Source organism: Spea bombifrons, chromosome 11 (genome assembly GCF_027358695.1).
Source record: "Spea bombifrons isolate aSpeBom1 chromosome 11, aSpeBom1.2.pri, whole genome shotgun sequence".
Taxonomy (NCBI): Eukaryota; Metazoa; Chordata; class Amphibia; order Anura; family Pelobatidae; genus Spea; species Spea bombifrons.
In genome coordinates, this window is record NC_071097.1 from 4689330 (window position 1) to 4713525 (window position 24196).

At 42.2% G+C, this 24196-nt stretch overlaps 1 protein-coding gene across 1 annotated transcript in view; it reads left to right on the plus strand.

The window, feature by feature from the left end:
- PARG (poly(ADP-ribose) glycohydrolase) overlaps nucleotides 1-18978 on the plus strand; it is a 44131-nt gene extending 25153 nt beyond the window's left edge. Inside the window, exons 11-20 of the mRNA XM_053451132.1 lie at nucleotides 1754-1908; nucleotides 8172-8251; nucleotides 8355-8415; nucleotides 9027-9102; nucleotides 10180-10327; nucleotides 13056-13134; nucleotides 14133-14241; nucleotides 16318-16423; nucleotides 18240-18368; nucleotides 18851-18978. Of these exons, the coding sequence (XP_053307107.1) occupies nucleotides 1754-1908; nucleotides 8172-8251; nucleotides 8355-8415; nucleotides 9027-9102; nucleotides 10180-10327; nucleotides 13056-13134; nucleotides 14133-14241; nucleotides 16318-16423; nucleotides 18240-18368; nucleotides 18851-18963 (1056 nt within the window). The 3' untranslated portion in view covers nucleotides 18964-18978. The remainder of the gene's footprint in view (nucleotides 1-1753; nucleotides 1909-8171; nucleotides 8252-8354; nucleotides 8416-9026; nucleotides 9103-10179; nucleotides 10328-13055; nucleotides 13135-14132; nucleotides 14242-16317; nucleotides 16424-18239; nucleotides 18369-18850) is intronic.
- Nucleotides 18979-24196: the final 5218 nt, after the last annotated feature.

Sequence of the window (24196 nt, forward strand, 5' to 3'; positions counted from 1 at the left end):
GCTTTAAACAGGGTCAGACCTGAAAACCAGAGGGTGTCGTCGGCCCTGTGTAATAAGTCGGTTATAGTCCTTGATCTCGTCTTAGATTCAGGAGCCATAGGCCTATCCCACGCAGGTTAAAATTCCCTCAATGTATTGCCCTCTGCCGCTTCTGCTGGGAGGCGGTTCCACTTATCTACCACCCTCTCAGTAAAGTAAATTCCACCAAGCCTCTCGCCGTCTGGTTTCCGATTATGACGCATTTTATATCCTGCAATCCATTTACTTTTAGTAACTCTCCCCGGTGTATGAATGTCCTTCTGGAGATGGGGGAGGGGGAGTCTTCAGAACCGCCCCCTTCATTAAGAACGCCCTCGGTCTATGCTCTCCCTGTGATTTATTGCCCTCTAAATGCGAGAAGCAGTTTTGTCTCTTCTCGTTACCCGAAACAGAAATCCTAAACGGGCTGAGGCCGGACCGGTAGCTAAACCGGCTTTGGATTGGATACATTGAGCCGAAACCAGCGGAGTCATTCATCAGCTGGGAAGCGCTGCTCCGTAATAGAGATAAATGGACAGCACCCGCCTTTTCTCTGTTCTGATTAGAAACCAGCAGCGATGGTGAATGATCCATCATTAAATATATCGATTATTTATTTTTTTCCTTCTTTTTTCCTTATTTCCCCCCGTAATTTACAGAGGACAGTAACGCATCATCGGTAACTGGAAAACGAATTATTATTTTTATATTTTTTCTCTCCTCGCCATAATGACCAATGACCCACGCTGGTTATAGATTTTATGGGCCGGTGTCTAAAATCAAGCACTTCATCTATGTTGGATGTTTTTTTAACAGTTTTTATTGGTTTGAGAGGTTTTTCTTCCCTGTACAAAGTACCACAACTTGCTAATTTCATTCATTCGCATCAAATTCTTTTTTTATTCTAACTAAACCCATGCAATGATCACAGATAAAAAAAAAAAAAAAAAAAAAATGCCATTAATATGTAATAGAAACTTCCTTTTATGTGTATACCGTGGAGAAAGGTACCTCTTCTCTGGATATGGTTGATTATTCCTCCCCATTGTCGCCTCTCCCCTATTGCAAAGTTGCTGGTTGTGGTCGATTGGCCGGGGCAGCCTTTGCAAAGGGCGGGAGGAGGTAGAAGATGCCATCAGGAAAGGAAATTGATTGGATATTGCTGCCACGGGATGCCACCAATCTCTGGATCCACAAGCTAAAACATTTTGCAGCGCTGAATGAAAAGCCAAGCAAACAAGTTCTGTTGTTTTTGATGAATGAAAGGAAAGCAGTAGGCCTTTCTTTAAGAAAGTAATTTTACTTTAAATGTTAGTGTTGCCTCGGACCGTGATGCGCATGTGAATGAAACCTTAAGATAAGTCCTTTTTGTTTTAATTTGGAGGCGGGGAGCATTAAGATTAAGAATACCGCGCGATTGTTTTGAAATACATTTCACCCCGCCACTGGTTGGGTATTCGTAGCGCGGTAGAGTCTTGATTGCTCGCGATGATCTATAATTCCAAGGCCTGCTGTTATTATTTTTATTGATTACATATCTGCAATCTATCAAAGTAAACGCCTGTAACCAATCGCCACGGGCTTTAGAGGGCTCCTTGATTTAAGAAGCGGCCGAGAGGCGCCCAATTACTCTCCCCTCTACGCAGAATGTCATTGAGTGTCTGTGTTTTTCCAAATCGCCATAAACTGATTCCTTTTTTTTTTTAACATTCCGCCTCCCTCTTTGCTTTTCCAGCCCATTCCGCTACTGAAGAAAGGAATGAATCATTCGCTGACGATGTCTCAAAAACAGATCGCTTGCCTGTTGGCCAATGCGTTCTTCTGCACCTTCCCACCGCATAATTCCAAAAGGTCGGGTTACTCCAGCTACCCCGACATCAACTTCAACAGGTACGGACGGCTACGCTCTATCTGAATGTCCAGCACTGTATATAATATAAATATATGATATGATATGATATATATTATATGATATGATATGATATGATATATATTATATGATATGATATATATTATGATATATTATATATGATATATATTATGATATATATTATGATATGATATATATTATGATATGATATGATATATATTATATATTATGATATATATGATATGATATATATTATTATATATGATATATTATATATGATATATATTATGATATATTATATATGATATATTATATATGATATATATTATGATATATTATATATGATATATATTATGATATATTATATATGATATATATTATGATATATTATATATGATATATATTATGATATATTATATATGATATGATATATATTATGATATATATGATATATATTATGATATATTATATATGATATGATATATATATATATATACATACACAATAAATATAAAGTTGCGGCTGTACCAGCAGACTCCAAAAATATTTGGAGAAGAGACCTTGCAGACAATACCCCCTCCCCTACCTATATTATAAATAGTGCCCGTAATATCATTTATCCCTCCCCGAGAACCCAGTCAGGTCCGATATCGTGAACGTCCCCGACGTCTGATTGTATTCTGTCACGACCTTTTCCGCGGGACCCCGACGTGATTAGCATTGATTGTACGGGGAGACGGACGTCTCAAGATAAATGGCCGCTTTCTTGTTGCATCCGTCTACCCATTAGAATGAAGCAGAGTGACTGACGCTCTTGTAAAAGCAGATCTGACTCACCGGGGAGGAAAAAAAAAATCTCTACGCTACAAGTAATTAATCAATTACTCCATTTCCCATTCACCTGGTGTTTTTAAGAATGTTTTATTTAAAGCTCTGACGCCGTCTGATCCGGCGACGGTCTTGTTCCTTAGTATCGGCGGGTAGGTGCGTAACTGTATGGAGGCACAGGGGTAGGTGGCAGCTTGTTCTAACACTTCTCCTCCGGAAATAATAATAATAAATAAAAATAGTTTATATTTCAATGTACTTATCTGTGAAGATTTTAACGGGAGGCTTCTGTGGGGTTTTTAAGCCGCACGTTTAGTGCTTCGAAGTGATTGGACTCTTCTAGTAGTGAACCGATGAGGCATCCTCGTTGCCTTTATATTATGACATATACCTGCCCGAAATTCCCTACCTGCCCAGCAGAGGGCAGTAGAGGCTTCCAGCGCATGACCACCGCTGGTAACAAAACAGGGGGGAGAGAGAGAGAGATCCGTGCCTTGCCACGCCTCGAGACGCCAGTCGTGTTGGTATAAAACGTTGGCTATTGAGGGGCAGCACCAGACAAGAAATATACATCCCGTATAGAACGCTGCCGAGGGGTATATTACCGTATATAGCACTGGGGGGTTAATTTATACAGTGCTGGGGGGGGTTATTTCTGTATACGGTGCTGGGGGGTTATATTACTGTATACAGCGCTGGGGGTTATATTACTGTATACAGCGCTGGGGGGGTATTACTGTATACAGCGCTGGGGGGGTTATATTACTGTATACAGCGCTGGGGGTTATATTACTGTATACAGCGCTGGGGGTTATATTACTGTATACAGCTCTGGGGGGGTTATATTACTGTATACAGCGCTTGGGGGTTTAATTACTGTATACAGTGCTGGGGGGGTTATATTACTGTATACAGCGCTGGGGGGTTATATTACTGTATACAGCGCTGGGGGTTATATTACTGTATACAGCGCTGGGGGTTATATTACTGTATACAGCGCTGGGGGTTATATTACTGTATACAGCGCTGGGGGTTATATTATTGTATACAGTGCTGGGGGTTATATTACTGTATACAGCACTGGTGGGGGGTTATATTACTGTATACAGCGCTGGGGGTTATATTACTGTATACAGTGCTGGGGGTTATATTACTGTATACAGCGCTGGGGGTTATATTACTGTATACAGCGCTGGGGGTTATATTACTGTATACAGCGCTGGGGGTTATATTACTGTATACAGCGCTGGGGGTTATATTACTATATACAGCACTGGGGGTTATATTACTGTATACAGCGCTGGGGGTTATATTACTGTATACAGCGCTGGGGGGTTATATTACTGTATACAGCACTGGGGGTTATATTACTGTATACAGCACTGGGGGTTATATTACTGTATACAGTGCTGGGGGGTTATATTACTGTATACAGTGCTGGGGGGTTATATTACTGTATACAGCGCTGGGGGTTATATTACTGTATACAGCGCTGGGGGGTTATATTACTGTATACAGCGCTGGGGGTTATATTACTGTATACAGCGCTGGGGGGTTATATTACTGTATACAGCACTGGGGGTTATATTACTGTATACAGCGCTGGGGATTATATTACTGTATACAGTGCTGGGGGTTATATTACTGTATACAGTGCTGGGGGGTTATATTACTGTATACAGCGCTGGGGGGTTATATTACTGTATACAGCGCTGGGGGTTATATTACTGTATACAGCGCTGGGGGTTATATTACTGTATACAGCGCTGGGGGGTGTTATATAACTGCGCTGGGGGGTTATATTACTGTATACAGCGCTGGGGTTTATGCTGAGGGAGGAAATATCCGGAATTTGTGATAGGAAAGGGGGAATGACTTACAGGGTCTCGTCCATTATGTGCTCTTTCTGAATGTCGGATTCCCCGCGTGTAACACGCTGATCCCCCGCGTGTAACACGCTGATCCCGGGCCACACGCAGTCCTTTAAGGGTTGCAAAGCACAACAGTCTCCTCCGTTACTTCAGTTGAGAAACATTTTAGGGGAGATTTATTTTCGGGGGGGGGGGGGCTTTGCGCAGTGTAATTGCCGTAGCTTGAGAATAAACAGGAGGAGTCGAGCGAGGACATTGATACCAATTATCCAAAATACAAAAACACATTATACGCTAATGGCCTTAGATTGGGCTAATGAGGGCCGATTGGCCTGGAATCCCGCGTGCTGCCCGCTTCTGAGTGAATTAACGTTGACAGCAGGACAGTAAAGCAAAACACGGAGTTGCTAATAGAGTTTGCTGCATGGAAGAATCCGACCGTCGTCTGGCAGCTCGGCCTGTTTGTTGCTGTATAGTAGTTTGCCTCCGTTTCCCCCAAGGTCTCCGTCCATTATATCTTCTTCTCTTTCACTCACAATTCCCTCCAATGAAGGCTTCCGGTAGCAGTCCTTGTATACGTTGGGTCTCCATCATTTATCTCTTTACCTCCTTCTCCCGATTTACTCGCACGCTCCGATGAAGGCTCCGGGCAGCAGTCCATGTATACGTTGGGTCTCTATCCTTCCTCCTCACCTTCTCCTTGACTTACAATTTTCAGTGAAAGCTTTGGCTGTCGGTAGCAATCCTTGTATTTCGGGAATTAACAAATTTGGTTCGGATATTGGAGTCAGCCCAAAATTTAGGTGCAAACCATTTATTACCCCCTGGTCTACAGTTAAAGGATCTTTATTGGAGCAAAGCGACCTAAAACCCACCTTTCTTCGGTGCTGCACCGCTTAATACAGTAATGCAGGTAACCCCCAAATGGAAGGGGTATTTAACACCGTAAAGACTCAAGCTTGTATGTTTAACTATTAGTCTTACACGCACACACACTAACACCTGAACACACACTAAATGCTGACATACACGCTAATGCTAAAGCCATACTGTCGCATTCACAACACCATACACGCTAACGCTACACACTTATACACACACACTATCCAAAAACACACACACTTGCTAACACTATACATATATGTATAAATACACACTACATACACACTGAATCTGCCACTACAGTACAGTAGACATACAGACTTCAATACACGCATGCACGCACACACTGACTCTGGCACAGTACACGTACACACACTCTGACTCTGAGCGCAGTATACACTCACATACAGCACTCACTTTCACCTCGTGGCGGCCTGCCACGCTGCTGCATATCTTCTGTATAGTGAACTCGGCACCCTACGCGTTTCTGCGGGGGCCGTGACGTGCGTTACGTGACCCCGCTGGGCCGGGTGTAGGGTGCCGGATTCACGGTGGCAGCTCTGGACAGTTTTTACCCCCCTTGTCCCGCAAAGCCCCGGGGGCCAAGAGGTGGTTTCTAGTCGCCATGGCGACCTGGCACTCCCAGGTTTGGCGAGCCCTGGTCTACATCAATTATCTTTTTTTATTCCTCCTCTCCAGTGAAGAATTGGGTCAGCAGGTCAGCTCGTCTCTTCGTGCCACAATCCGCATGTTATACTTCCATTGCGTTAAAGTTCCCCAATTAACCATTTTTTTGACGTTGCATCAATTAATGTAGTGAATCTCTAACGTTCAACAATCTGTCCATTGCAGCCTCGCCAGCAAAGAATGCATATAAAAAAAATAATTGAGAAATATTTATTATTATTATTAAACTTTTTATTAAAATTACATTTTTTTATATGTCTGTTTCAGCCTGTTAAAAATAAATACTTATTATAAATACCCCATCAATCGGTTAATCAATAAACACTTTCCGGGTAAGTTCTCTAATCATTGTGTAACAATAAATGGCATAAACCACGTTTGTCCTTCCTAAATATAAATGTGTGTGTGTATATATATATATATATATATATATATATATATATATATATATATATATATATATATATATATATATATATATATATATATATATTTTATATATATAATTATTATTTTATTTTTTTTACTTTTTATTATTTTTTATTTTTTTTTACTGTCGGAGGCTAAGCAAACCACGCACAAAAATAAATAAGGAGTCACAAAAATATCTATTCCGTAGAGGATGAAGACAATCGTTCTCATGGCATCTACTGGGTCAGCATTCAGCCCGACTTCTTACAAAAAGAAGAAAAGAAAAAAAAAAAAGAATGTCCTGAAATCTTTAATTACCGTCCCAGAACGACCGGGAAGCTGCAGTCCTCCTTCTATTGTTTGTCCGTCGGATGACATTATTTCCGCGCGGCGTGCCCGCTCTGTCCTCGTCTCTGCAGGCTAATGTTTCTTGTGTTGAGACTTCTATAAACTTTACCCCCGGGTGGCTGGAAGTAATGCTTTCAGCCGACCTACTCCCGCTATAAAGTGCATCTCCATTATTCTAAGACCGGTTCCTCTGCCGTCGGACATCAAGGCGTTCGAGTCTGATCCTGAAGTATATACTGCATGGACAGGAGCTTTTATTTGATGAATGCCTCCCTACTATTTTTTTATTTTTATTTTTTTTTTATTTTATTTTTTTTAGGCTTAGGAACCGCATATGGTGTTTTTATATATTTTATCTGAAATTTTCACTTAGCGTCGATTGAAAACCATGAAAATGGCCCGGATTTTACCCCGGAGATAAATGAATCACAAGTAATTAAATAAAAACAGCCTTGATTGGTTCATGTTAATTAAACCAAGATTTATTACTATTTTATTTCATTTTTTTTCTAAAAAAATTTGCCCTTTTTTTTTCCCTCTTCATTTTGTCTAATTTTTGTCCATGGCAATCTGCATTACCTACGATAGATTTATTTAAAACATCCAATCCATCCCGATGTACGTGATTTTTTAATTATGCACGGCCTTGGGCCTACAGCGCTTGAGCTCTAGTCATGACAAATGTAGCGAGCAGAACAGATATTGTGTTCAAAATTTAGAAATTTAGGGAATGAAATATCCTCTTAAAAATGTTTTTTTTTTTACATTTTTAACACAAATGGTTCTTAGATCAGTCATGTCGGCCGTAATCCCACTTCTTACACCAATGCGTAAAACTTTTTTAATTTAACTATAAATAAAATACTCCACGTTTTTCTGTCGCGCTTTATGAAAGCTGGCGTTTTGCTTTCACGTCCCCATTTAACCCGCTCTGCTCCCTGTTTGGTGAATAACTCGAGGAGCTGTGATTTAGCAGTATCTTGCACAATGCGATAAAGCCACCTACACCGAGAACAGGAAGTACGTTTAACTTCCTGCTTGGGCCGACGGTAGAATTCTACTGCAGTCTCTGCTAGGGGGATGATGGGTAACGGAGGACAATTTGGATAAAATGATCCGGCTATGCTGTTGGCGAAGGCAGGGATGATGATTGGCAGGATTCAATGTACAGAATATTAAAAAAGTGAATATAATTATTTTTTTAACATTTATTTTATTTTTTAATATTTTTTTTTATTTATTCATTATTATTTCAGATTATTTGAAGGAAGAAACCCAAGAAAATCTGAAAAATTGAAAACACTCTTTTGTTACTTTCGAAGGGTTACAAATAAAAGTAAGTACAACTTTTAGGGGTTTTTTTTTTGTTTTTTTTTGGCCAAGATCGTAATGAACGCATAATTAAATATTTACTTTTTTTCCCCCTCGCTTAATCTCAGGTCCCACAGGCCTTGTGACATTCACGAGGCAGTGTCTTAAGAGCTTTCCGCAGTGGGAAAGGTGAGCCTTTTTTCCTTTCATAGCTGTGGCAACGTTATTGTGAATACTTACTGTTTTTAATTGTATATTTTGATTTTTTTTTTTTTTTAATGAAATATTAAAAATAAAAAAGCATCAAGATGGGCAGGTAATTCTTTTGATGTAATTACGTCATAGATTGCCCCTGATCTTTAGAAGGCCAAAAGCGAGCACAGATGAATACCCATTTACCCCATCTTTTATCCCAAAAAAAGATGGGGTAAATGTCCGGTAGGCCTATAATTCCCAGAATCGAGGCGCGCGTTAACACCTGACCTTATTCTCCGCAGGGTGTTCCTATGTGAAACACTCTGCAGGAAGACCGAGCCTCATCCCCTCCACATTAATTGCTAGAGTTCTGTCCCGCTGGACAGATTGCCGGCATGGTCCGATCCTTCGGAGCTGTTGGACGCCATATCTAGCGTTGACGGTTCGGCAAACGATATTTGTTGACGTAAACACCGCTTGTTTACGCGTAGATCGGTGAAGCAGGCATCGTAGGATTTACTGCCGTTGTTGACTTACAAGCATTGCTTACGGACGGTGTGTTATCATACTGGTGTTCTTGACCGCTTTTGTTTTCGATTTTGCAGATCTCCTAAAAAGTTGACTAAAATCCATGTCACCTGTGAAGGTACGATTGAAGGCAATGGGCATGGCATGCTGCAGGTGAGTCTTACATGAATATAACTATACGGTAAGCAGGGACACGTGGACGATATGGCGAATGGTGCATTGTCTTGCGCCATCGCTTGCATACCCCAGTCAGGGGTATCGTGCGATTTATCCTATATACAGCTGCATCGTTTATACCAAACTGGTTTATTCCCCCTGCTTCCTCCGTGAATCGTTTTTTGCCTTCCTCTCCGTCATCTGACATTTCCCCAGAGCTGTTCATAGTTTAGGAGTACATCGTATTCACACGTAAGTGACTGCTCTGCGTCTTTTGACAGAGCCGGAGCGGTCCCTGGGACCTGTTTTTCTGCTGCAGCATCTAGGCCGGTGACCCTTGGCTGAAACGTGACGCGTGAGCGCTCGACACGGACAGCTTGGGGTCTCCTAGTTCAGCCGTTGACGAGTGATTGATGGTTGTAACTGTCCTGGCAGAGCATTTCCGAGCAATGGAAAGCGTGATGCGAACATAAATGTCCTTCAAGACGTAGGACTTTGGTTTTTGGGGGCTTTTTTTATTTTGTTAATTTAAAAATCACTATTTATTCCGGATTAGACGAGAGTAGTCAAAGGGGCAGAGCTCCAATTTTTTTCCTTTTAATTCACATAAAATGCAATTATGATGAAGTTAGAAGCCACCTATTAAATTGAAAATATTTTAGTTTTGGGCAAACTGAGTGATATGGACTCTCTAACCTTGATTTCAAAAATAAAACCCAAGGAAAGGAATGAAATGACGCTTCTTTTGGTGGTGTTTTAAGGATTATCATCCAGTCACTAGAAGTGTGCGTTCGGATTTGTACGAAACAAATGAAAACGAGGCAGAGAGCTACAAATTTTCATTTGCTTTTCACCGTTACTTTAAATTTCCGTCTCATTCATGCTCTCACGCTCACTCATTCTTTCACATTTTCTCATTCTGCCTCTGTGTCTGTCTTCTTTCATGCAGCTCTGCTTCTTCTCTTGCCTCTTCTTGTCGTCTTTCTTCCTCCCGCTAATCGCTCCGAATATTTAATTTAAATGTCATGCTCTGCAACATGTAACATATTAACAGACACGTCGACCTCTCAACAGGTGGATTTTGCCAACCGCTACGTCGGGGGAGGCGTTATCGGCTCAGGTTTAGTTCAGGAAGAAATCCGCTTCATCATCAATCCTGAACTGATCATATCACGGCTGTTTACAGAATCCTTGGATCCCAACGAGTGCCTTATCATTACAGGTTAGTAAATACCGAAACGCAGAATTTGATGGCGGATAAAGAACCATCCGGCCTGTTTTTCCCGGCTGTAAAGACTCAAACGCTAGTCGGTCGTTGGTCTCGTCTTCAGGAGCCAAATGCCTATCCAATGCATAGTTAAGTTCCCTCTTTATATTAACCTTTACCACTTTGGATGGGAGGCTGCTCCACTTATCAACTGCATTTTCAGTTAAGTAAAATTTGCATTCTTGTCAATGGAAGTACCAGAAGCCAATCTTACGCCTGCTCTAACAATAAATGTGATTGACTACTACTTTGGTGTGCCGCTGACTGTGCAAACGCTTGCTGGTTGTTATTGTTATATATATATATAATGATAATTTGTTTGTGGTCGCTTTAAGCAAAGCTGTGTTCGGTGTTGCTTCATCGGCATTAGACTCTTACGCCAGTTACTGTTGAATTGCTTCAGAAACCCGGCGAGGTTTGTAAATGATTTGTTACCGGCTGTTTTATGCTCACTGGGACTCGCGGGGGCAGAGGAGACGAGCCGCTTGGTTCTTTTCTGCTGTCATCTGTGTATAACTGGAGGTTTGGTCCGTTTCATATGCAGTGAAATCTGAGAAAAAAAAAAACCACTAGCCACAGCGGAGATCATAACATATAGAGCGAACCACATCTGTCTTTCCATCATCATTTAAAGGACAGCTGCCATGGATCAGTGCCCTTTATACATACACACTATATACATACACACACGTTTATACATACACACACACGTACATACGTTTATACATACACACACACGTACATACGTTTATACTTACACACACACGTACATACATTTATACATACTATATATACACACACATACATACAGGCATACATACATTTATTCATACGTACACAGACACACGTGTACACAAATTTATACACATTATATATACACGTACGTACATACATTTATCCATACACACACACACATACATACTTGGGTGTGCATCGGCAGCTTAGTTTGCAGACACACATTTTCGGTATGATTACACTACCTTTACATTTGGGTAGTGACACGTAATCACGTGAATATTCATCCCAAATGCAGGTAAAACACACAGGGGGAACCATGTAGGTTCCTGCTCTTCTGCCACAATATGCCACGTACGGGGGAAACATGGTGGACGTTCTCCTTTGAAGTGTCGTACTATTTAGGGGGTGCATCTAATGTGTTAAACGTTGCCGTCTTGTACACAGCGTCTTTGGCTTTGCCCCTATTTTGGCTTCTAAAACACCACAAATTTAACTCAAAGAAGATCATCCATAGTCTTTAAACCTATAAAGAAATACGGGTAAAAATTAATGTAATTAATATCTAGAAGAGTGAGTGGCGTGTGTTATGACTGTAAAAAGTTTTCTAATTTCATTTTTTTTTTCATTTATTTTTGGCAAATAATGTAATTTCTCCGTCATTCTGCTTGTTTTATGAGAACTTTTACCCTTTACAAAATATATTTAATCACCCAATTTCAACTGAACATAGTCTTAAAAACTGCTAAATAATTAAAAAGAAAATACATAAAAAAAACGGGCAAAAAGGACAAGCAGGTTCTAATTTACTGAGCGTTTTTTTTTGTTTTTTTTTTCTTTTTCCAATCCACTTTACTTTATTAGCGCGTCTGCTAATGAATTACAACGATACGATGTTCTGTTCCGTTAATGGAAACGACCATTTCATCATCCCAACTAGATGGCTGGCTGGCTTCCATCTCCCATTTCTGTCTCCTCGTTCTGAACTCGTGCCGCACCCCCCCCCCAATAAATCACATTCCGTATGACGGGGGCTTTGTGACTCCGCTCTAATGGACGTAACTATGCAGCTTTAATTTGCACAAGAGCTTGAGAAATTGAAATTAAATTCAATTTGTTGCGGTTCTTGCTGCATCTGCATAGCATCAGCTTTATAATGGTTATTGCAGGAGTCTTAATGTCTCTATTTTTTTTTTATAGAATTTTATTATATATATATATATATATATATATATATATATATTTTTTTTTTTTTATTATTATTATTTTATTATAATTTTTTTTTAATTTTTTTTTTTTATTTATTTTTTTTTAGCCCGAGTTAATAGCTGAAGCACAATCGTTATACAGCGCTAGGAACTGGGTTTCTCATCCTGGATTTTGTTTAACTTGTGAAAGTCTGGGTCACTTTAACACAAATGCTGATTGGCCGCTGCCCAAGCCCTTTTAGCTCTGAATGTTAATAGCGGTTTTTAATATATAAAAAAAAAAGTGTATGACTACACTGGATATGGCATGTCATCTTTTCCGAAATGCAGTATTTTCCCTATTTTTTTAATTATTTATTTTTGAACCTATTCCATACAGGTGAAAATGGTTCATTTTAATGAATACATAACAAAATAAAAAAAAACAATATTTTGCTCTGAATTAAAAATAATCAAATTTTTTTTAAAAAAAAAAAAAAAGAGAAAATAAATAAAAATGCGCAATTTGTTTTTTTATGCTGGCTGATGTTTGTTGTGTCTAGAATCAGCTGGCGATGTATCTAGGATTTTTTGGGGGGGGGCTGCAGATCAGAAATGTTAATTGACCAGTTTCATTCATATTGTTTTTTTTCTTCAAAACCTTTTATTATTATTATTATTATTTATTTATTACTTTTGTTCCTTTTAATGCTTTTGTTTCATAACGTTGATTGTGTCAATGCGTTTAATCTTTTGCGCAGGCGCCGAGCAGTACAGCGAGTACACTGGATATGCCGAGTCGTACAAATGGGCTTCGAGCCACGAGGATGAAGCCCCGCGGTAAGTCTACACGCAGCTTATCAACGGTTCGGGTGGGCCGAGCCGGTGTTGAAAATAAACTTACCTTTGGTTATCTGTGACTTCCAGGTCCCCAATGTGGTTTTAATAGCGAACACAGAAGAATCTGTGCCAGTACATCACAAAATATAGATGTCCGCTATTTGACAGCAGAGCCCATAAGCCTATACGATATAAATTGAGGGTTCGGCCTATAATCGGGTTTTAGATCTTCTCTTTGTCTCCCTGCCTTCTCCGTTGACCGCCTCCGTGTCCTTTTCTCCTTTTCTCCAGCTCTGCGTCTCCTCTTGCCTCTTCTGCCTTCTTTCTTCGTTCCGTTATCGGCTCCGTTAGCCAGGTACTTCAGCGCAAGGGAGGAGCCTCGGCGCACACCCTCTGCCCTGATTGGAGGAATGTGGGAGAGGATCCCCATGGCCTCGCCTTCGTGGAGAAGAAGATGCAATATTCCATCTTCTCAGAGAACTTCCACAAAAGGGCAGAGCCAAGGAGTGGCCCACGTGGACAGCCTTTCCCCCCTTTCTTCCAGTTGGGGGAGAGGGTGCGCCCCTGGGGGGCCTGGTTCACGGAGCTGATACCGAGTGAAACGAACAAAGACCATTTAACAAGAAGAGGCAAGAGAGGAGCTGAGGAAAGGAGACAAGGATAGGAAGTGGATGCTGGGAAGGTAGGGAGCCAGTGAGAGAGAAAGAGAATACTTTTCTACCCTTCTATCGATGTGTATTTAAAAGAAGATACATAGTAAATGTGTCATTGAGGGGGAGAAAGGCAGGCCAGCGCAGGCATGTTTTAAAGAGGGCATTAGTGTCGCCCCCCCCACCTGGGTTCCGCTGGTCGGCCTCTTGAAGCAGCCCAGTAGATCGAAGCGTTAGATCGCTGCAGCTTCTCCGTCCGATAACTCATTTCATTTATTTATTTATTTTTTAATTAGTAAATGCATAATAACGTCTTAAACAAGTTTCTTCTCCGTCTAACGAACGCAGAGACGAGTGGGAGCGACGCTCCACGGAAATCGTTGCGATTGACGCTCTCCACTTCCGAAGCCACCTTGAGCAGTTTGCCCCCGAGAAGATAACGAGAGAGCTGAACAAGGCACGTGAGACGCTCTTACTCGTTATGGTCTCCTTCCGACGGGACGCGGATATGTTTGGAATCTGAATTTGTCGTATTTAATAACATAAGAATCATTTAATGATAAGTTAACCACTTCTGCTGGAAGGTTGTGTATAATAAAGTGGTGTCCCGGGGGGCTTTTTCATTAGCATTGCGGCCCCCCTTTAATCTCACTGATAGTTAAGATTCTAGCCGTGTTCTGTTATTCCTTCCCGCTAATAAATGATCCCCAGTGAATTATGGAAAGCTCTCCAATCTGTCGGCGGGGCTTTACAAATCCCCTCTCCGGCGACCGTCTCGGCCAAGACGGATTTTGTTTTGAGATCCCTCGTTCCTGCGCTGACTTTGCGTAGATCAATCCTAGGAAGGAGGAAAAGAAAGCACCGAGTCGGAGGGGAGAGCTTCGCGGGGAGCGCATTTATTTTAAGAAGCTCTGTGACGGCTTAATTGACAGCGCAGGTTTCCCGAGCAGCAATGCGCGTTGAATGGGCTCCGGCTCGCCCGTCGCTCATCTCGCTTCCAGGTGACGTCTGCACTTTTATCCCGATTGGTTGGGAAACGGATTGCTTGTCTCGCGACGGAGTTAACAAGGCTCCCGGCCCGTTCGTTTTGTTCCTTTCTGCGTGAATAATGGTCCCGTTTTTATTGATGACGGCGTTGGGGAGTGGTGTCATTACACGTTTGTGCGATGAAGTTCTTTTCATCCGGACTTTCCACATTTCAGGAGGTCTGATTCACCGGCCGGGTCGAGCGCTGCTGTGTATTTACCCAGGGCAGCTTCCCCAGTTGCCCCTTCCACAGCCACCATCCTCGCTGGAGGGGTCGCACCGTGCCTTCTAATTCAGTCTATGGGGGCTGCGCTGGTTGAGGAGATCAGAGATCTTTAGAGCAGGACCTCAGCGGGAGGTCTGATCACCCAAGGGGGTGCTCTGCACCTCAGTTTTGCCCCGGGAACGGTGCCACCCCTTGGATGTGTTGGCTTACGCCAAGATACGTCTCTGGCCACAGGGGTATGCCGTGGCTTGTACTTGCATTTTGGGGGGGTTTATGTGTGGGGTGTTACACTCCATCAGGTGAGGACTTACAGGACAGAGACCTCCTTGGCCGGTACTTGCACCGGGATCTGATGTCTAGCAGACTTCAGCCAGAAATCAGGGACCCCCCCCCATGTTTACTAACCTCTCCACGGACTAAAATAGCGGCCCCCTACAGGCCAAGTGCAAAAACTGAGCCGTGTGCAAAGGAGGACCTGATGGAGAACTATGCGTGGTTTCCCGTGTCTAGTGTATATAACTTACCCCTTTTCCTCTCTAGCATCTAGTCTCGGCTGCTGTTTCTCCAGGGGAAAGCGATAGCGGCTGATACTCAGCTAGAAGTCCAGCAGTCGGGGTAGCGAAGGAAGCCGACTTTAGGGGACGGACCCATTCGGGGTACCGACATCCGTTATACATGTCACAGCCGAATGCTGAAGTAAAATCATTTGCTTCAGACAGTAGAAAACTGAGCATCTACTGGAACTAATCTCTTAATTATAGGCCACGCTCTTTCACACTCTCGCACTCTCTCTGGCAATGTCTCCCCACCTTCTCCACCAACCACTTCTTCTCTTGCCTCTTCTTGGCCTTCTGTCTTCTTTCTTCGTCTGCTTCTCCCCGCTATCGGCTCTGTTAGCCATGTACTACCGCAAAAGGGTGGAGCTTGCGTGCACTCCCTCTCCTATTGGAGGAATGGGAGAGAGGCTGTGCCACTTGTGCTCGTCGTGGCTCGGCCCCTTTGTAGAAGTCGAAGGTGGGCTGCGGGATCACAGTCCCAGGTAGCCGGCCACAAGGGCCAGTGCGGGGGCCCATGACAGATCCGGGAAGCTAGTCACGGTAGGGAGACGTTTCAGAAAGACCATACAGACTGGCTGTGCTCCCCGCCTGTGGCTCTGTATCTTCTTTCTTGTTTATTGTTTTATTTTGTATCATTTCTTTTTGTAGATATGGATACCTTTTGTATTTTCCCCTGCAGTACCCGTCTATAGTTGTATTGTATGTTTTTTCTTTTTTAATCCAGGCCTACTGCGGGTTTTTCAGAGCTGATATTCCCCCTGCAAACCTGTCTGCGGTGGCTACAGGCAACTGGGGATGCGGTGCGTTCGGAGGTGATCCCAGACTAAAAGGTAGGCCGAAATGTCTTCTGCTGTTTATACAATAGCAACACAACATGAAAAAAGACACAACCTCGCTGTTGATCCAGAAGGCTCCTTCTTGACTCCAAAATAGCCTCTGATTTCATATCATATAGGTGGGGGTCTCCAGAATTGCCCCCAATACTCTAGATGAGGTCTGACGCGACTCAAACCACCTCTTCTCTTTCTAATCTTTGTCTGCTTAGCTCGTCGCGCGTGGATTATTATTATTGATGTCATCTAAACAAACCCCGGAGATGAACGGGTCGTAAGGCGTATACGTTCATGCCAAATAAGTCATTTATAATTGGCAGATAAATGAAAGCTGCCAACGAAATAGCTTGGTTAATAGTTTCATTTAAACGCTGTTTACGATCATTACGTATTAATCTTGTGGGTGATCGGTGTAATTAAGATAATTTATAATCCTTTTTTTTATTATTATTTCTCTGCTTAAAAAAAAAAATCTGTTGGCTCTTAATTGTAGCCTTTGGTTATGTGATTAACCGCGTAATCCGCATATAGGTAATTACTGTGTTAATTAAAGAAACCGCAAATAGGTATTTATAAGATGAATAAAAATAAGAAGAAAAATCTAAATTAAGTCGATGTTTGCTGTGTGGAAACTCAGCCTTTATAGATAATTCACATCGCCGTTGAAGCGGCGACCAATCGCATACATGCTCTCAAAATAGAAGTGTTCTGATACCCAACATGAGATTGGCTGCTTGAATGGGAGCCCTACTGAGCGTGTGCAAGAAGCATACCCCAGTATGCTCCCAGCTTTCGCTGGAGGAGGAGCTAAACGAGATGGAAGAGCTAGAAAGGCTAAGGAACACCGGCACCTGTTTGCATGCAGCGAGAAGCACACCTGAGTCCATACAGCATGGACTCAGATATTCGTTTGACATGAAAATGGGGCCGGAGTGGAACTTTTATAAAAAAAATAAAACCCTTAAGAAGAAGAAGAGGTGTCCAATGGCTGGGTAGCCATCAGTATGTGGGGTTGAGGAGCACCCGGAGAGGTCAGGTTGCAACAGGATCAGTCTCGTTAAATGGATTTTCCCGGATTTATTCGTCACGTAGGGAAATAACCGAGCTTTGCTGATTGTAAATCTACATGTCTGATGCGGGCACACGCGTGCCTCCCTGCAAAGCGACGTCCTTCCGAGCGGGGTCGTAAATCACGTCGCTTGAAGGAAAGGAACGCGTTGACTGATTCGCCCTTCAGGGGATAAAAACCCCGCTGTTCGACAAGCCATCCGTCGGCAGCCGTAGCCAGATTAAAACGGGAAATGTGGCTCAAAATATAAGATTCTGATGAGAACAGGAAAAAAAAATGGTTTACGTCTCCAGAAGTGACCTCTCTCTCACATGAATGCATTAGAAATAGATTTCTGAATACGGTTTATATTAATGGTAGTTGGTACCTGTTTTGTGCCCGTTTGGAGGTGGATTTTGCTTTTTATTTGGCCAGAATAGAAAAAGATGTAAAGTTACCTAGGCTTTAGAGACCTCCGAGGTCTCTTCTTCAGATGTAATCAGACTTCCCTCAGGCCAATAGAGCGATATCTATTTTTTCATACTAGGATTTCAGATTGAATACAGTTCTTTTTTTTGTGCCTCCTCCTTTTTTGATCATTTTAAGTCTTAGAAGCTAAAACAAGGGGTGTATCACGTAAAGTGAGTATTTGGGGGGGGTTTGAACGTTTCATTATAAAAGGATGATTTCAGTGATTCCCCTATGCGCAGGACCCCATAGGGATAGCAGAACTATGTGCTGTTAACACCGCGTGTCCCTCTGCAGCCTTAATACAGCTCCTGGCGGCGGCCGAAGCCGGACGAGACCTGGTGTACTACACCTTCGGAGACCGGGACCTGATGCGGGACATCTACAACATGCACGCTTTCCTGACGCAACAGGACAAAACAGTCGGTGAGAATATCCCTTCCGCGTTCTTGTATTACGGTTACGGCAATCACCTGGCGTCCGCCGTCAGACTGACCGTACGTTCTTTTACTGCCGCTTTTTATAGGCAAGCCTTGAATTCAGGTTTCTTCATAAGTCTGCCGGTACAATAACCTAGTTTTAGGCTAGTCTTACTCATCAGAGCTGTGTTGGCATTGCTTGCTTACCCAGAATGCAGCAGGGTATTATTGGATGGGGCATAAGGTCGGCTCTGCCCCTTAATTTCCATAAATCTCCATATTCCTGTCCCCTACTACTCCGCTCCTGAAAGCATTTTTTATTATTTTTTCTTTTCTTTAAAGTGTGGGTTTTTTTTATTTTTTTTTAATCTTGTATTTTTTTAAATTTTTTCATAGTTTTTTTTTTTATTATTTTTTTTTTTTTTTTTAAGGATTGTATTTATTTTATTTATTTTTTCTAATTTGTTTTAAATTTTTTTCTTTTTTTAGGTGATATTTTCCAGTTGCTGATGTGCTATTTCTCTGACGTATGCAAGAACTGTTCTTCTCCGCGGCCGGATGTTAAACTCTACGACTTTATATACGAAGCCTTAAAATTCTAAAAAAAAAATTTTAAAAAAAAATTCTCTAAAGGATCCCTGCACTGGTGTTGAGAGAAGACATTTTTTTCCTCCTGTCCACCACAATACTCATATCAATTAACAGTTTTTTTTTTTTATTATTATTATTTTTTTAATAGAATGTGCTTCTGTAATTTTTTTTATTTTTTTTTTTTTTTATGAATTCATGTTTGAATTGAAATATTTTTTTCCATTCCCAAAAATTTTCCCATTTTTTTTTTTCTAATCTGTTGCAGATAATTATTTTATTAGATTGTTTACAGGGTTGAAATACCTGCACTATGCTAAACTCTGTATATCTATAAACATTTGTAGCAATTACTGTTTTATGGAATGATGATGGTTACGGCAATCAATTTGCCATTTTTTTTTCTGACAATAAATATTGTTTATTTCCTTGACATTTTATTTATTTATTTATTTATTTTTTTTTTTTATTTCTGTCAAATTCAGTTTTGGGTTTTCACAGCTGTGTGCTTAACTACATAGGATGCCGTATTAAACGAAAATATCTGCTCGTGGAAATAATAAGAATGCATTCATTTTTTATTTCGTTAACTCCGAATATGCCTCTGATCTCCTTTGTAACATAACGTCTATATTTTACACGTGCTATCCAATATCATGGCAGACTCCTGTCTAGCCACTAGATTAACCATTAACCTCCTCCAAAAACAGGGTTAGTAGTCGCATAACACATATCAAGGTTATGTAGCCCGGTCTCGGGGACCGGGGGACGATGGATTATTGGAGGTTGTGGGGTTTTAGAGAGTTTCAATAAGTAGGAGAAAGTCTGCCAGAACAAGGTAGAGAATTCTGAAAAGGTACGGCACGGGTTAAATCTTGAATATGCGAGTGGGAAGAAGTAGTAACGGTTGAAGAGAGATGCAAGTTGCGGTGAGCGGGGGGGGGCAGTAGGAGTATTTTTGGGGTAAGAACGGAGACGAGAAGTGTTGTGATTTTTGAGGGCATTGTTGGTGAGGAGTTCCATTTTATTCTGGAGGCCAGTTAGAGATTTTCAAGCTCATCTCATTCAGTGGTTTTATTAACGAGCGGTAACGCGTTGGGTTTGTGATGTGGTTGTTCCCCGTTTGATCTCCTCTCCGCTCCCGGACGGTGCGTGTAGCGCTTTACATAAATAAGTCATTTTTATGGTGGATTAAAGACCGGCTGCCTTCAAAAGCAAGATGAGGTTCTGATCAAGAGTCCCTTTGTCTTCTGTCTCAGTGTGTGTCCAGGAGGTGATGTTCTCTGATGTTCTCCTCATACCATCTGTGACCTTTTGTTTGTTTTTGGTTTTTTTTTTATTAAAGTGAAATGTCAGAGCTTCATTACCATAAAACGATCATCAGAACTCTAGTCTCCAGAGGAAGATTATCAGGTCTTCTCAATAAAACGCACAGGGACACGCAGCCACTAAATCTTGAGTTGATGGGGTAAGACGAAGATGAGGGTCATCTTTGGCCATCATATAGAGTCTGCTTGGGATTTCCTCTTGGAGAAACTTTGCTTATCAAACCCATACGTTGGTGAATAAACTCCAGAGTTGTCCCCCAGATGCATCAACCAGGTTCCGGTTCACAGGGATCTATTGGGAGGCTATTGAGGAGGCCTTGGGATTTTTGAAGGACGTTACATTTGAAGAGGGTTGAGGACCTAAGCACATCAAAGCGAGTACGATAGATGTAGAAACACCAAACATTTGGAAGGTTTTAACATTGGAAGTAAATATTGTGTGCTTTATGTTGGTCATCCCACCGCCATTGGTCCCTCAGGGTTCCAACAACTATGATTTTACAGACCAAATACTAATATTAAGACAAAACGCGGTCCTTTCATAAAGCATGGACCTGCATCGTAACGTTCTATCTAGAATAGTAACTCTCTTCAAAGGAAGCTTCATAATTAGGTTTTGAGTTGTTTTTTCTCTTCCCAAACTCCATTGCTCTAATCTAACGTAGAAATGTAATCAATATTGGGATGTAGCACAGATGCAGCGCTAACAATTAATCACCGGTAGGCATAACCTCATTTGAAAAGGTGGCACGGTAATTTCTTCTGCAGTAAATGCCTCCGAACACATTGATTTCCTGTAGACTTTTCCAGCAGTAACATTTTGTAAAGGTATTTAAGAGAATCTGTTAAAAAAATATATATAACCTTGATGATCTGTCGATCCCGGCTTTCAAGCCTTCGGTAGACGATCTCCTTAATACATCATTTTTGAAGAGTTCTGTGCGACGGTGAGGTCTGCAGCCCAACCGGCCAGCCCCAGGGGCTCCGATATACTCTGTAATCATCAGTGTGGGTGTCATGATGTCACCTAGCTTAATCCTGATGAGGTCATGAGGCTGAGTGCCAGGAAATGACATCATATCCCAACACACAGCATCACTGCATTGTGAGGAGGCAATGTGGCAGCTGCGATTTAAGATTTGTGCTGCAAAAGCACAGACCTCCGTCGATGGGTGGCCCAACTGACCCGTGATCCCCACTGCCTGCGAAAAGCCATGGCTGGCCCACTGTAAACGGGAGGCTGCAGAGAGATATAGGATATATCAGATGATTACGAGCATGGTTACTTGGGTCTTCTGGTCACCTTCCTATCCTACCCTGGCAGGGAAGTGGCATTTGCCATGTTTCATTCTCATCCAATCCTACCCTTAGCCCAGATATCTGTGGCTGCCCCCCCACCACTCACCCAGAAGACAAGGCAGCTCCAGGTAGCCTACCCTGGGAAGATCCCAGCTATGGTCGTGAGTGATCCAGAGGGGATTATTGTTTGGTTTTTTTAACCCCTTAATGCCAAAAAATGCATTGTTTTCAATGGGTTTAGGGACCGCCCATTGCCCTTAAGGGGTTAAAAACTAACATTTTTTATTTTCCATAGAATTTAAACCTGCCCGTGTTTAACCCATCGGGATTGGGAAGCCTCACGCATTTTCATGCATGTTGAACACCCTCTCATTACAATCATAAGTCACACGCTAGAACCAAACACATTCATAAGACAGAAGAAAACAGTCATATGCAAATAATAGTGAATGAATGAGAGGATACAATCCATAATGAAACATGCAGATTTTATTGCGATTTCTGCAATTTTCATGGAAATAAACTGAATATATCTGAATATATATATGTATGAATATATATAAATAAAGCCACATTTCCACCTGACTAGAGAAGATGGAAGAGAATGAGTAGATTTAATCAGGGCCCCCCGAGACGCCCGCTTTAATTGTCGTATTTCATACTTTATTTTGTGTTTATACATGTATTTCGCATCATTATTGTTTATTATTGCAGCCCAAGCGTTTTGGCATCCACACAAGAATGAAAAATGAAACTTTGCAGGAGATATGAATAGTTTATAAGGGGCTGTATAATGGGGGCTGGAATTGGGCCGTTGGGGTGATCCCTAATGGCTTGATATGAGTGGTGCAGTGCGCGGCCATTTTTGTGGTTGGTGTACCATCTCCGTCTTTGAGAAGGATGCGGTGGAGCAGGGTCTAGCCCTCCTCGGGTCAGAGCAACCCAACTCTGAGATGGTAGTTTATCACCCACCCACCGCATTGGTGTTGGTTTGCAGCCGGTGGCATTTGGCAGGCCCCTACCCAATAAAATTGGAGGAAACAGGTTGGTCGGGTACTAAAAAATCTTTCATGCTTTCTTAAATAGCAAATGAGTGGACATGGAACCTTTATCACTTGTTTAAAATATTTGATTGACAGACATAGACTGGACCCAAGTGCAGACATTTACATTTTTCTATGTTTTATTCATTCACATATGCAATAAGTTGCTGCACGTTCCTAATAAGGGACTTTTCCAGGTTTAACACGGAGTCTACAGATGAAGCTCTTCTTGCTTTGGGTCTCCAGAACACGTTCCTCTTTCTCTGGACAGTTGGCCACGCCCACTCCCCACCCACTTCTCATCTACTTAAGACTGGTGTTAGCTCTGCCCCTACGTGCAATTAAACCACATCCATACCACACCTCAGACCACGTCCAGGGCCCATAGGAGGAAGTGAGGACCCGGGTCATTTTGCTCCAAAAGTGGCTCTAGGCACTTTCTCTACTCTCTTGTATGGAAAACCCATGCCTACAGCGACATTACAATATAGCATATAGAATTCGCACCCCGGGGTGATCCCATTGGCCATGTTGTCCGGGACATGTAGAAGTGTTTCATATTGATGACCAACACTGGTGCTGTCTTGCAGTATGTGGGATGCATGGACTCATGGAAGGGAACCAGTTAGTCGGTTATACGTCCTCCATACTGCAGGGCCCTCTCGGCAACTGGCTCACCCGTCGATTGCCTGGTGTGCCTATAACACCGTTCCCTGGTGTACAGTGTGGAGCACATCTGCCTCACCCCTGCCAAAAATCTTTGTCGTGGACCATCAGGTGCCAACTACCCCCAAAGAGACCCCCCCTCCTTTGGTAAGGTGACAGCAAGGGGAGAGGGATCAACCACCTCCTTCCCGTCATCCGATGGCACCTGCGACTGTGACCCTAGGCCCTTGAACGATCATGATTGATATTCTTTTCTTTTAAAGCATGTGACTTCACACAAGGTCGCGAATGTCAACCATTTATGAGCGCCGTTCCCAAAAAGAAGTCATAAATCCTTCCAAGCCCATGACTCATACCGGCTCCTCGGATAATCAGCTTAATGCGGTAGCCCCGGAATGACTTCATTAGCCCGATGCCAACACTTAGCATTTAACCCTTTCCTTATTCCCGCAAGCTCACCAAGTACCAAAAGAGTGAAGCTTTATTATTTCTTTTTTTTGGGGGGGGGGGCGAATGTGCAACAGATCTGCCGGAGAAGTGGATCAGCACTGCTTACCGTGATGGGTATTGATTGGGCGTAAGTGAAATGTCATTTAAATGAATTAGTCTAATCATACAACCCACATGCTATTTTCGGAGGGCAAACAAGCCGACCAAACAAATTCCATTAGCGAGACGCAGGCCTTTGTTTATCAGCGAACTGCTTATGCACTAAAGTAATTACTCTCGGGGAGTTATGTGCCGTTTCTTCTGCTGTTGCCCGAGGGGCCTTCAAAAAAAAAAAAGAATAGAATTAATAAGATGCCAAAACGAGAGGTTCCTGACTTCATCTCTGTCATAAAACAGGAGTTATTATAATCACAAAATGGCGTTTTCTTTTATGATTGCTTGACCGGCGTCGCTTCGAGGTC